At 42.2% G+C, this 14,327-nt stretch overlaps 1 protein-coding gene across 3 annotated transcripts in view; it reads right to left on the bottom strand.

Moving 5' to 3' along the window:
• Positions 1-2,678, bottom strand: part of LOC122556662 (pro-neuregulin-2, membrane-bound isoform-like) — a 691,404-nt gene extending 688,726 nt beyond the window's left edge. For 2 of the 3 annotated variants that reach the window (XM_087995352.1, XM_087995353.1), the window contains exon 1: positions 1,145-1,658. In XM_087995352.1, the coding sequence (XP_087851478.1) occupies positions 1,145-1,550 (406 nt within the window). In that variant the 5' untranslated portion in view covers positions 1,551-1,658. Of the gene's footprint in view, positions 1-1,144; positions 1,659-1,829 lie in introns of those variants that run through there. The other variant, XM_087995354.1, reaches the window with a different exon arrangement.
• Positions 2,679-14,327: the final 11,649 nt, after the last annotated feature.

Here is a 14,327-nt window from a genome sequence, read left to right as displayed (position 1 = left end):
GTGTGGCAAAATAAAGCATCCCTCGAAGATGTTAATTCCATTCACTGAGTGCCATGGGTACACAGTATGATGATAACGTCTAAACTTGACCAATGAAATGCAATCGATTGCCTTAGATTGACTTAAATGGTTACCTTTTAAGTAATTCAGCTCCATTTTATTATTTTATGTGCCAAAATGACTCCCGAAAAAGTAACACAAAAGAACGTTTTGTAAAAATGTTAAGATAAGCTTCACAAACACAACGAAGAGTGTAAGCTAAAATAAACCCTGTTCCTGGAGAACGATCATAAATGTAGACGTGAAAGAGGGGGAAAGTGCTAAAAATACAAGGCTACACTCTGGTGGATCAAAACTGTTAACTGCCCAAACACAAACAACCTGCCTCTTACCATGCAAAAGACTGCAACGAAACATTCGGAAAATGCCTTCATGATGTCGAATTACACCGCACTAAACTAAATCCATAAAGCAGAACTGCAGCAAGATTTCTCCCGCCTTGTCCAGTACTGTTTTACCCACCACCAATTGCTAATTACCTACAGCCACTGATGAGCTATTTGAATGCTCACGGTCTGTTTTGCGCTCCTGAGCCACCCACCTGCATAATGATAAACAACGGATACAAACACCAGATGCAGTCTGTTGTCAAGCTAATTCAGAAACCTCGCGGGCTGCAGCTCACATAGCGTTCTTACAAAAAGGTATCAAAAACCATGCGTCATGCACTGCAAAACTTATCACATCGAAAAGTAGCCTTTCTTTAAAATGCTAAGGGAGAAAATAGAGGTAGCTATTTCTTCATACTTTCCGAATCAATGATTCATAATGAAGTCTTTTGCGAGCATCAGATCTGAAGATCGTAAAGGAAGGGACCAAAATACACAAAGGAAATAGTGCTGAAGTTTTGGTATAGTCATTAAATTGACATTATACCAACACGCTGATATGGAAAATGCCCGCAAACACAAAGCTCCCTATTAGAGCCCTAATAACCATTTCATCCTGGATCAATGTAGGTTACCATTTCAACAGCGCTGGAGGTTAAAGCAACCTGCAGGCACTTCAACATGCGATCACAACTGTCATAATGCAATAAAGAAATTCCACCCGTCTTAGCAAAACATGAGGGAAAATAACTTACCGCAGTCCTCACACAAGATCCTCCCAACATCTTTTTTTAGATTCTTTCCGCCTGTATCTAGTGGAGCAAATGATGTCTTGAATACTAACGGCTCATCTGTTGGGTCCATGAAAAAGATATATTTCTGATTCTTCTTTACTTTGATGCATGGTGTTTCTGATCCAAAATCCTCGACCGTGATGAGCTGGTCTGTCTGTAGACCCCCGCTATGAACTGGCCACACATCCAACACTTTGACATGAACACTGTAAGGCTCGGTGGTATGATTTGGGATTGATTGCACCTTGCCTTCGATCACCACCGCTGAACGATAGGCTTGGTCCTGCAAAGAATTCAAGCTCGGGGAGTAGCAGGCAAACGACACCCCGGCGACCAGTAGGGCAAAATGGACAGCACCAAGCCGCATGGTTCAAAGGCACGGCCGCGCTCGGCTGCACTGAGGTGTGGAGCGGTGCTGAGTTGGGAGGCAGAGTTGTGGCAAAGTGGACCGCAAATCGCCTCGAGTTGCACGGCTGAGCAAGAGACCTTGCGTAAGTGTCCATGGCATTTGGCTGTTTGCATGGGGAAACACCGCTCGGAAGCGGAAACGGCGTAATACAGTACTGCTGCCTAAACCTGTCACTGCAACGACCGGCAAATATCAACAAAATCCACTTTATTTATTAATCGAACATAAAGCACTTACCGTCATCCGGTAACAGCGGCGGCTCCATCGCAATATGTGTCATCCAACAGGCGCAGCTTTCTGCATCCCACTGAGATTCCGAACACCTAACACATCGCCTTATGCTTTCCAGTTCTATTAACGAAGTTCATATGATGTTAATAATGCTGTCGCTATAGTAACTAAACTGAAAACTAGTTGCCGAGACCAGCAGCTTGTATGTTCCATAAACCTATCCCTCCATTCAGTGGCAGCCAATGGTTTCTGTGTACATTACATTGGGGTTTTGCAGTCGAGAGCTCGCCCTGCAGCTCTGCATAGACACATCTCATTTCCCACGAAGGTAGCCTGATTCAAAGGCTTTGCATAGAAACAGTTAACTGATCATTCTCTGGAAGGCAGAGACATGAAAAACAAACGTTTTAATAATTTGAGCGCGAGTCCCAACAAGGGCCAGTACCTCCGCACATTCAGTGAGTCTTTATTCTCACGTATGTATATGTTTTTTTCTCTCTCTCGCTTTGATCTATTCACAACTTGGCTGCATTCCGATCACATCCACTTTGTGCTACAGACCTCTGGGTATGAGGATCTTCACTGCTGCCTGCACACCTATTCTGAACAGAAACCGCGGTACTAGCGAAAGAAAACAACCTGAACAGGAATAGGAGGAGCAATAGAAGATGCAACAGAACATCCGCAAACCACAGGTCCAGAGTATACTGTCACTGACCACGTGAAAGCGCGGTGCACCCTTCTGTACAGGTGTGTGTGACTTTCCATGAACAGTCTACATGTGTTTGTTCCATCTGAGATCACCGCCTGCTTTAATCAGGAGTCGTATTTCTGCATGTACTGTTGAGTATCACAGTGTAGTCTGGAGCTGAGGTCTGATAGGTTCCACAGCACCCGACTGCGGACCCACCAGCGAGGTATTCCTCGTCATGTACAGCGACTCCAAGCGTTTAGATTGGAGCCGGCTTTCATAGCAAAATGTTTCCTGCCAATTCTCAACAGTCCGAGAAAAAAAAGCACTCCCACATCCCCCCAAAAACTTCTCAGTGTTTGGGATGGTGATAAAGAGAATTCTGCTTGTGTATGCCTTCCTGAAAACCAGCTCCTTAACTCGTTGTCTGTTGTTGCTTCATCTCTAGCCATTTCCTTTTTGTTTCCGGAGAAGTTAACCATCGCCTTCCAATCTCAGAAGTCAAGTGAAGAGGCAGGTTCGACTAGGGAACAAGGACACTCCCAAAGAAAGAGTCTGAGAGATTTTATGGTCACAACATTTTTCTGTATAGCATTCCAAATTTATGGTATCACGGGGGAAGAGGTCATTGCAGGTCTAGGATGGTATCTGCAAAGGGCACACATATTTCTGACCTGAGCTACATAGTCACCATTCTGAATCGATCATCAACACAAGCCCTCGGAGAGTGCACCAGAAGGAAAGTGAAGGGGCAAATTGTGGCAGCAGTCAGTGGGTAACATGTGCGGGTTCCTTGCTCGGCCTCACCAATGAAGCTAACATTCTTTCCCAATGCTGTACAGGGAACAATCGGTCAGCAGCATGGAGGAGCCTTCCCTACACTGACCAGCACTATTTAAATTAATGACTTTTCAATAGATTTCTACTAGCTGCTGCTGTGTCAGTAGAGGTAAAAACAAAGTGCTGGAGTTACTCAGCAGATCAACCAACATCTGTGGAGAGAGAAATAGAATCGCTGGCTTGGATATTTGGATAACCAAAAAGTTATTTGAGCAGTGTGGACAGGAGTTGCAGATTGGGATCATATGAAATCCCCGATACAGCCCTCTCTGTTGTAATACATGGAAAAAAGAAAATTCTGATGAGCTATTGCCCAGAAACTGGATCCCTCCTTAAAGTAGGAAACATCAAAGAGGTCTACTGATTCTAGCGACCCAGGGAAAGTTAGGTGATTAAAATCCTACTCTAACTTCAGGGTAACAACTCAACTGATCTCTCCCCTACTCATCAGACTCACAGAGATGTACAGCATGGAAACAGACCCTTCGGTCCAACTCGCCCATGCTGACCAGATCGCCTAATTTAATCTAGTCCCATTTGCCAACACTTGAACCATATCCCTCTAAACCCTTCCTATTCACATACCCATCCAGATGCCTTTTAAGTGTTGTAATTGTACCAGTCTCCACCACTTCGTCTGGCAGCTCATTCCATACACGCACCACTCTTTGTGTGAAAATGCTGACCCTTCAGTTCCTTTCCTATCTTTCCCTTCTCACCCTAAACCTATGCCCTCTAGTTCTGGATTCCTCCATCCCAGGGAAAAGACCTTGTCTATTTACTCTATCCATGCCCTCATGATTTTATAAACTTCTGTAATGTCACCCCTCAGCCTTCAACGCTCCAGGGAAAACAGCCCCAGCCTATTCAACCTCTCTCTGTAGCTCAAACCTTCCAAACCTGGCAACACCCTTGTAATTTATTTCAGGACTCTTTCAAGTTTCACAACATCCTTCCTATAGGAGGGAGATCAGAATTGCACACAATATTCCAAAAATAGTCTAACCAACGTTCCCCCTGTACAGTTGCAACATGACTTTCCAACTCCGATACTCAATGCACTGACCAATAAAGGAAAGCATACTAAACGCCTTCTTCACTATCCTATTGACATGAACTACACTTTCAAGGAACTATGAACATGCACTCCAAAGTCTCTTTGTTCAGCAACACTCCCCAGAACCTTACTATTAAGTGTATAAGTCATGCCCTGATTTGCCTTTCCAAAATTCAGCATTTCACATTTATCTAAATTAAACTCCATCTGCCACTCCTCAGCCCATTGGCCACTGACACCCCAGACACCTTACCCCTTGAACAGGTGACAATTATCCTACAACTAGGCCCCCTTTCCTGACCTGATTCTACCTCTTTCTGACATAACCCTGCTGAACCTTAAGCCTACCTGACAAAGCCCCCTTCTTCCCGGCAAGCTTGACCTCTCCCTGGATCTGACACACACTGCCCACATCTCCTGACCTCACCTGCTGCACCCTAAAGCAGGACACCTCACACTCAATTACCCATCTCCCCAATTGGACCTGGCACTACTCAGACCCCACTGAACCCTGGCCTATCCCAAAAATTCTCCCTCATAACCACACCTCACCATCGCCTTCAACAATTCCCCCAACACCAGGCTGATTGCTGAAAAAGGAGGCATTGTTTCAATGATGATCTGCTGCACAGCTGGATCTGTGGATCCCAGGGCAGATTTCAAACAGAAAGACCCCATCAAGGAATGATCAGTGTATCTAAATGCAGATGGGTCATTTTTAATCTAATAAGTATATCAGACCAGACTATCTAGACCAGTATTGCAGGTTAATGTCTGCTGAGTACTTGCATCATTTTCTGATTTTATTTTCACATTTGCAACATTGACAATAATACATTTCTAAGTATGTAGAAGTGCTTAGACCATGAGACAATAAGAAATAGAATCAGGAGTAGCCCATGCAGCCCCTCAAGACTGCTCCTTGTGCTACACAAAGTTACCAATGCTTACAGGAATTGATGCTGTATGTACTGGATACCTTGAGTTCATTTCAAAGGTTCTCCTCAGGCCAGTTGCTCTCAGTCATGGATATTGTAGCTTCCAAAGCTCTGGGCCTCAGTATGACAGGGAGATTGACAAGATATGACACTAAAGAGGGCAAGATGATTGAAGAGGAGGGAGAAAGAGGTGAAGGAGGACACTTGAGGAAGGCCATATCTAGCCAGGGGTTTCTGCAAGCAATTCTTCAGTTCATTAAGGAAGTGAGCATTGAATTCTGCCACCTCTGACAGGCAGACATGCAACCTCAAAGCAGGGCCTGAGTTTGGAGGAAGAGTTATTCTGGACTCAATGTACACACTGTTCTTCTCTCCACAGATGCTGCCATACCTATTGAGTTTCTCCAATATTTTTATGTTGTTTGTTTCAGGTCATTGCCTGTGGTTGTAAGGGTGACAATGGTCACTATGAGCTTTGTTGCATCAGGTTCCTTCCAGAAAGAGCACACAAAATGAGTGCGTGATTTCACCCAAATAGCTCAATAGTTAATCACCAAGTTTACAAGTATTTGAAATGTAGAAGAGTAGCTAAAGTAGATGTTGGCTTCTGAGAAACAGTGCCGGGAGAAATAATCAGGGAAATAAGAAAATAGCAGTCATTAATCAAAGAATTTGTGTTAGTCTTCCCAATAGAAGATGTAAGCTGAACATTAGTAGTAGCAAGGCGAAAGTGGGTACTGCAGATGCTAGAAATTAGAGTCAAGATTAGAGTGGTGCTGGAAAAGCACAGCAGGTCAGGCAGCATCCAAGGAGGAGGAAAATCGATGTTTCAGGCAAAATCCCTTCCTCAGGATGCCCTTCCTAATGAAGGGCTTTTGCCTGAAACATCGATTTTCCTGCTCCTTGGATGCTGCCTGACCTGCTGTGCTTTTCCAGCACCTCTCTAATCTTGACTCTAGTAATAGCAGGTAACCAAGAAGTTAATGATTTTAAGGGAGTTCATTAAAATCAGCAGAAAAATACTATTGGAGACACATGAAAACAACTAGATAAAGGGGAAACAGTGGATATGGTATACTTGGATTTCCAAAAAGGCATATAATAAGGTGCCATATGCAAGATTGACATAAACTAATGGCTGGATATCATTTAGGGATAATATATCAGTGTAGATAGAGTGACTAGTTTAACAACAAGAAGATAGGGGATGACAGAGCATTTTATTCATATGTACTGTCATTATTGACAATAAGAAATAGGATCAGGAGTAGCCCATGCAGCCCCTCAAGACTGCTCCTAGTGCTACACAAAGTTACCAATGCTTACAGGAATTGATGCTGTATGTACTGGATGCCTTGAGTTCATTTCAAAGGTTCTCCTCAGGCCAGTTGCTCTCAGTCATGGATATTGTAGCTTCCAAAGCTCTGGGCCTCAGTATGACAGGGAGATTGACAAGATATGACACTAAAGAGGGCAAGATGATCGAAGAGGAGGGAGAAAGAGGTGAAGGAGGACACTTGAGGAAGGCCATATCTAGCCAGGTAACAATCTTATTGTCTTATTGACAAGAATCAATTCTGGGGTCATGATTTGGAGATGCCGATGTTGGAGATGCTGATATTGGACTGGGATGTACAAAGTTAAAAATCACACAACACTAGGTTATAGTCCAACAGGTTTAATTGGAAGCACTAGCTTTTGGACTGCCGCTCCTTCATCAGCCCACAACCACCTGATGAAGGAGCGACGCTCCGAAAGCTAATGCTTCCAATTAAACCTGTTGGACTATAACCTGGTGTTGTGTAAATTTTCAACTCAATTCTGGGGTCTCATCTATTTACCACATTCTTTAGTCAGATTGATGAAGAGTAATCTGTCCTCATTTGTTAGTAATCATAATCTTGCCCATAATGCAAAAAGTTATAGCCTGCATGCACATCATATTGCAGGAGTTGCACAAAAACTTAGAGATCAGAGTTCTACAATCTCAAAAGGATTTCACTCCCACAAAGTCTGTACTTAGCTCATCATGCAGATCAATGCTTGGTATCCTGGCTGAAGTCGTGATTCCTTAATTCTGTGGAAGGACACTGCGCTGTCAATAAACTTGTTTTTTAGGCTATCCACTGACTCATAACTCCAGTGTGCAACCCAATCATGTGTGAGTAGCATGCTCAGAACAACAGCGGTCCTGCCAAATGAAATGTCATTAAGAAGATCATTGGGATCTTAAAAAACACCTCCGCTGCTTGGAGACTCTGAAAGTATTTGTCAGACCCAGCCTCATGATACACGTGTTTTGCTGCATCCTGCACAACTTTGACATCATCTGGACATAACCCTTGATACGAGGAAAATCGTGAGCTACTGAGCAGGAGGAGGAGAAGTGAAAGGAAAAAGAAGAATGGACGAAGAAAAGGAGAACCACCTACCACAACTTTTGTTATTCCGACTGATTGGGCTCCTGCGAAAATGTCGATTCTCTTGCACCTTGGATGCTGCCTGACCTGCTGTTCTTTTCCTGCACCACACACTCTCGACTCTGACCCCCAGCATCTGCAGTCCTCACTTTCTCCTAGTTCACTAATAAACCAAGCTCAATGCCAACACTTGCCACTTTCACCACTCACCTTGAGTGAGAATTACACTGATCTTTTGGTTGGTGTTTACCAATGCTGAAATAGAAACTACTGCATAAGAAACATTCTGAACCAACTTTTTCAATCGCATGAACAATTCTTCAAGTCAAACATGAAGCAATCAGCCTCATGCATTCCCTAATGGCTATGTACTGTGTGCCTTTGCCTGTCCTAATTCTGCTTCACAACAGCAAGTGCACTGATGGAGTGCCAATGATGGAAAAATGAATGCTATCATCCTGACAGAACTACTGCAGCTCTCCTGAAGAGAATAGCAGTGAGACTGAGGGTCAGGACTGTTTTATAAAGCAGCAAGGAGCCAGCTATAATTTGATAAAAACAGAAAAGTAAAATGAGAGCAAATAGCCATGAATATAAAAACAGGATATATGCAAGTATATGAAATGTAGGAGCATAGCTAAAGTAGATGTTGGTCTCTCAGAAACAGACAGGAGAAATAATCAGGTAAATGAGGAAATGGCAGAGATATTCACAGTAGAAGACACAAATTATACACCAGTGGTAGGAGGTAACCAAGGAGTTATAATAATGAGGAAGGAAATTAATATCAGCAGAAAAATACAATTGGAGAAACATTTTTAAAAAACTAGAGAAAGAGGAAACAGTAGATATAATATACTTGGATTTCCAAAAAGGCACATAGTAAGGTGCCACTTGCAAGATTCACATAAGATAAGGGTTGGATAACATTCAGGGATAATATATCAATGTGGATAGAGGGGCTAGTTTAAAGATGAGAAGAAAAGATAGGAGATGACCAGAGCATTTTGAAGCAGATATGCTGTGACTAGTGGAATGCTATAAGAATCAATGCTGGTCTCATCTATTTACTATCATCCATTAGTCAAATCAATAAAAAATAATTTGTTCTCATTTGCTAATGATAGAAAGCTGACTGGGAATGTAAACTGTGAGGAAGACACAAAGGGACTATCCAAAGAAACATAGTGAGAAACATTTGTAAATTATAATGTGCAGAGGTCTTGGGAATACTCATACAAGGAACACAGGAAGTTATCACATAGGTACAGGAAACAATTCAGTAATTGGTGCAATGAAGATCCTAACTGCAAGAGGTTTGAATTACAAAAACAAGCATATCTTGCTATAATTGTACAGGGTTTTGGTGAGACTGCATCTGGAATGCTGTGCATAGTTTTGATCACCACAACTAAGAAAAAATATACATGCCTTGGAGGTGATACAGAACATGTTGACTGCATTAGTTGCTGAGATGAAAGAGGTGAACTGCCAGTAACTATGGTGTAATATGCTAGAATGATGTGATTTTAAGATTTGAATAAGTGGCACTGAGTACAAGGTGTGAAATATGGGTTTGAAGTTTGTAACAGTGCTACACATGTGAATGAGGTAAAACAGTGAGCATAAGGTATGAATGATGATTGATAGAGAATGTTGGTGAGTGAAATTGCTCTTGAACACGATTTCAAACCCAGTTCAAGCAACTACTCCACTCAAAGTACTCCTTACCTTTTAGAGATGCACGTTGCCTTTAAGTAGTGCAGGTCAGCTTTAGATGGTGCCAACATCTGATAATTTTGCAACCCATGATCAGGCTTGAAACTACTGAGCATCATGTTAGTGCTGGTACACATTGTGCAATAATTATAGAGGAAACAGAACAAAGTTTGTACACTGCCTATATTGGAAGAAAGAAGTCCAAGTTAATTGCAAATTGTGATTCAAACATTTGTTCCCAGCATTATTGAATTTTCAGCAAGCATTTTTAAGAGAGATTACCGATGAAGGGAGAAGATAGATTTCCAAGGTTAGCTGAGTTCGTGATAAAAATCAACTGAGTTGCTTAAGAATCTCCAAAACAAGTAGTGTACTGAGAAATTAAAAATGCAGAGTTTTCAATTTGTCTAATATGGAGTGCAAGTTCTCCCTGTAGCAACACATTCTGTTTACTAGCCAGTGAATTATGATCATGGTAGGGAGAGCCAAAACCTAAGGGCTCCAAAGTGCTGTAGAATTACAGCCAAAGTTTAATCAGTTAAAATCATGAGCACCAGTAGACTTTCAAATGATTATCGTAATGAGACCACTTTTTACATCAGGAGTTTGTATTCCAGTGTAATCCAGAAACAATGGGAAAGAATGTTAGTTCCTGTGAGAATCACATCACTGAATGCAAGTGGTTAGGTAGCCAACAACAGCACCCTGTGGTATTGCAGATGTGCTGAGCTCAAGTGCTTGCATACTGTGTCTGACACTAAGGTTGAATCTAGTCCAGTTTTCTTTCAGCAGGGTTGTTGTCCTAGAGCCAGTTCAGCCTCAAATAGACAACAGTTCCCTACCACCAAGGAGGATTGTGACTAGTTGGTTATTACAAAACTAACAAGCATAAATTTGAACCTTCACAAGGTGGACAGCAGATAAAAGGAACTGTCCACCAGCAGTACAGTGGACAGCACTGTTTATCATAAATTATGTGGATGCATTTTCCTGGCAGCAATGGGTCTCCAATGTTTTCATGGCTTGCTTTTTTTTGGTAATTCAGTCATCATAAATAAACAATATAAGTGGACTTGCATGGTCAGATCTTCAAGTATGGCCTTCCAAACCGTTGAGTCTCTTCATTAATTATGGACAAATGTGTGGAAAGCAATTTTAGTTTGTGATCTGACAGCTATCTTAATGTTCCTAATGTTTACATGAACTAGCTTACTCCTTACAAACTGCCAGATTCAATGTCTTCTTAAAGAAGAACTGATAAAGAAATACTTCATAAGACTAAATCATGCTCAAGGAGAAATGGAACTTTCACTCCTTGTTTTGCTTGAAGCACCTCACAGCATGGTCCCAGGATTTGGGTTTGGCCTGAAGAAGTCCTTCATCTGTATATTAATAAGTCTGAATTATAGTGTAAAAGTTGAGAATTTAGAGGCAATATGGGAATTCAGTGCAGTGGGAAGGAAGTGCTTTTTGCTTGCTTTTTTGGCTCATAGTTTGTGAGGTCTTTTTACAGTATAAATTGAAGCCCAAGATTGGAAGTCCATTGGAAAAAGAGTAACATTATAGGAAAACTGTCAGTTCATTGATGGCTGCTATTTAACTTTCTACTTCAGGTCACTTTCAGATTGGAAGTAAATTGGGGATATATTTACATATTACAAACTAAAAGACCAGTAGGACATTTCTTAAAAATCAAATTAAGAACTAAGTAAATCAAATCAAGGTGCTGACCAGGCAATCTGTTGTGCTTGCATGATGTGGGAAGTGGTGGACCCATGAGATTCATAACGACTGCATCTGAAGCAAGTATTGGTTGCTTGAGGAACTCTGGCTCAGAGTTGATGAGCTGGAGACTGAGCCTCAAACATTGCAATGAAACAGGGAAGGGGAATTGCCTGGCCGTAATCTTGCAGGAGACAGTCACACCCCTTTGATTAAGTATCTCGAATTTGGTCAGTGTCAGGGACAGGAGGGTATGACTATGAGCAAGGCAGGCAGAGAGATCCAGGAGGTAATGCCTTTGGAGCCTCAGCCCTTAAACCTGTTGAACAATTGGAGATTTTTGCTCCTTTTTGGAGGTAGGTAGGGACTATAGGGATGATGAACAAATAGACCATTACACCTTGTTACGGGGAGCCATTTAAGAGGGAGGAGAGAAGAGAAATTTAGTTGTAATCAGGAATATTATAGTCAGGGGAGTAGATGCTGTTCTTAGTGGCCAGGACCAATAATCCCGAAGTCTGTGTTGCCTATCTGGTGTCCGGCTTCTGGATACCTCAACTGAGCTGCAGAGGAACTTGGAATGGGAGCCTTAAAGATGGATAAGGGGAAATGGTTTTTGAATTCATGTGACAGTGGTACCAGTATTGGAGAAGGGAGGAGTTGTTCTGATGGAACAGGCTCAACATGAATCATGCTGGGACCAGAGACCTGATAAACCATATAACTAGGGCCATGGGCAGAGTTTCAAACTAAATCATGGGGGTGGATGGGTTCACTTGCATGGTAAGTTATGCAACAAGTTAAACAGGCAGGGGGCTCACAGGGGTTAGTAAAATTTCAGGATAAGTAATGGGATAGTGATTTTGGCAAGGGTCGGGTATCGAACTTCAGCCACAGCAGATATGGGGACAACCATGAGAACGAGGAAAGTCACAGGATTGAGCAAGTTATAGTTAAATATACACAGTATACGCAACAAGATGAATGAGCTTGTAGCACAGATTGAATTTGGCAGGTACAATGTTGTGGATAAACAGAGACATGACTGCAAGGTGATCAGACTGGAAGCTAAATGTCTAAGAATACATGTCCTATTAAAAGGGCAAGCAGATGGGCAGAGGGGGGTGCAGGATATCCTTCTTGATAAGAAATGAAATTAAATTGTTAGAATAAGTGATACAGAGTTGGAAGGTGTAGAATCTGTGGGGGAAGAGTTGAGGAACCTACAAGGGAAAAAAGACCATACAGGCCTCATAGCAGTAGTCAAGATGTGGAGAAGAAAATTAATCAGGAGATGGAAAAGCCATGTAAGAAAGGTACTATAACAATAATCACGGGGGATTTCAATATGCAGCTGGAAAAATCAGGTTGGCTACGGATCCCAAGAAAAGGAATTTATGGAATGTCTACATTTTTTGGAGCAGTTTGTGGTAGAGCTCACTAGGGAACAGGCAATTGTGGACTTGGTGATATGTAATCAGGCAGACTGATTAGGGAGCTTAAGGTGAATGAACCCCTCGGGTTCAATGACCATAATACAATGGAATTCACTCTGCAATTTGAGAGGGAGAAGTTGTGTAAGGTAACTACAAAGACATGAGGGAGGAGATGGCAACAGGATATGGCAACAGGAAGAGGAGCCTAACAGAGAAAACAGTAGAACAGAAATGGGAGGAGTTGCTTGGGGTAGTTCAGGAAACCCAGCAGAACTATTTCCCAAGGAAGAAAATAACGTACTAAAGGGGTGGAGGAGCCAACCAGGTCTGACAAAGAATGTTAGGGACAGCATAAAAGCAGAAGAAAAAGCACACAATGTGGTGAAGGTTAGTGGGAAGTCAGAAAATTGGGAAGCCTTTAAAAACCAGCAGAGGATAACTAAAAAAGCAATGGTGGGGTGGAGGATGGGGGTGGTGCAAGAGAAGATTAAGTATGAGACTAAGCTAACCAGTAACATAAAAGAAGATTGCAAGAATTTTTTTAAAAGGTAGGTGAGAGGCAAGGATGGACATTAGATCATTGGAAAATGAGACTGGGAAAGTAGTAATGGGGAACAAAGAAATAGCAGAGGAACTGAATGGGTACTTTGCAACTGTCTTCACCGTGGCAGACACTAGTAGCATACCAGAACTTCAGGAGAGTCAGGGGACAGAGGTGAGTCTGGTGGCCATTATGAAGGAGAAGATGTTGGGGGAACTGAAAGTCTGAAGGTGAATAAATCACCTGGATAAGATGAGCTGCATCTCAGAGTTCTGAAGGAGATAGCTGAAGAGTTGTAGAGGAATTTGTAGTGATCTTTCAGGAGTCACTACAGTCAGGGAGAGTCACAGGGGACTGGAAAATGGCTAATGTGACATCCCTATTTAAGAATGGAAGAAGGCAGAAGACAGGAAACTACAGGCGGGTTAGCCTGGCCTCGGTCATTGGTAAACTTTTAGAATCCATTATTAAGAATGAGATTGCGGAGTACTTGGAAGTGCATGATAAAATAGGGCTGAGTCAGCATGTCTTTGTCAAGGGGAGGTCATATCTAACAAATCTGTTAGAATTCTTTGAGGAAATAATGAGCAAATTAGACAAAGAACAGGTATTGGACGTGACCTATTTTGATTTCCAGGGGCCGTCTTTGACAAGGTGCCAAACATGAAGCTGCTGCATAAGTTAAGTGTGCATAGTATCAGGGGCAATGTGCTAGTATGGATAGAGGATTGGCTGACTGGCAGAAGGCAGAGAGTGGAAACAAAGGGTCTTTTTCAGGATATAGTGGTGATTAGTGGTGTTCAGCACGGGTCCCTGTTGGGACTACAGTAACAATCTGAACAAAGGAACTGAGGACATTATTGCTATGTTTGCAGATGACACAAAGATAGGTGAAGAGATAGATAGTATTGAGGAAATGGGGACGCTGAAGGAGGACTTGGACAGAATAGGAGAGTGGGCAAAGATGTGGCAGATGGAATTCAATGTCGGAGAGTGTGAGGTAATGCATTTTTGTATGAAGAATAGAGGCATAGACTATTTTATGTATGGGGATAGGCTTCAGACATTTGAAGTACAAAGGGACTTATGAGTCCTCGTTTAATATTTTCTTAAGGTTAACATGCATGTTCAGTTGGCAGT

The sequence above is a fragment of the Chiloscyllium plagiosum genome, unplaced genomic scaffold (assembly GCF_037043375.1).
Source record: "Chiloscyllium plagiosum isolate Xiang-an unplaced genomic scaffold, Cpla_swu_hap1 HiC_scaffold_16, whole genome shotgun sequence".
Lineage (NCBI taxonomy): Eukaryota > Metazoa > Chordata > Chondrichthyes > Orectolobiformes > Hemiscylliidae > Chiloscyllium > Chiloscyllium plagiosum.
The sequence above is the reverse complement of the archived record's forward strand: the minus strand, read 5'-3'. Positions and strand labels throughout refer to the sequence as shown.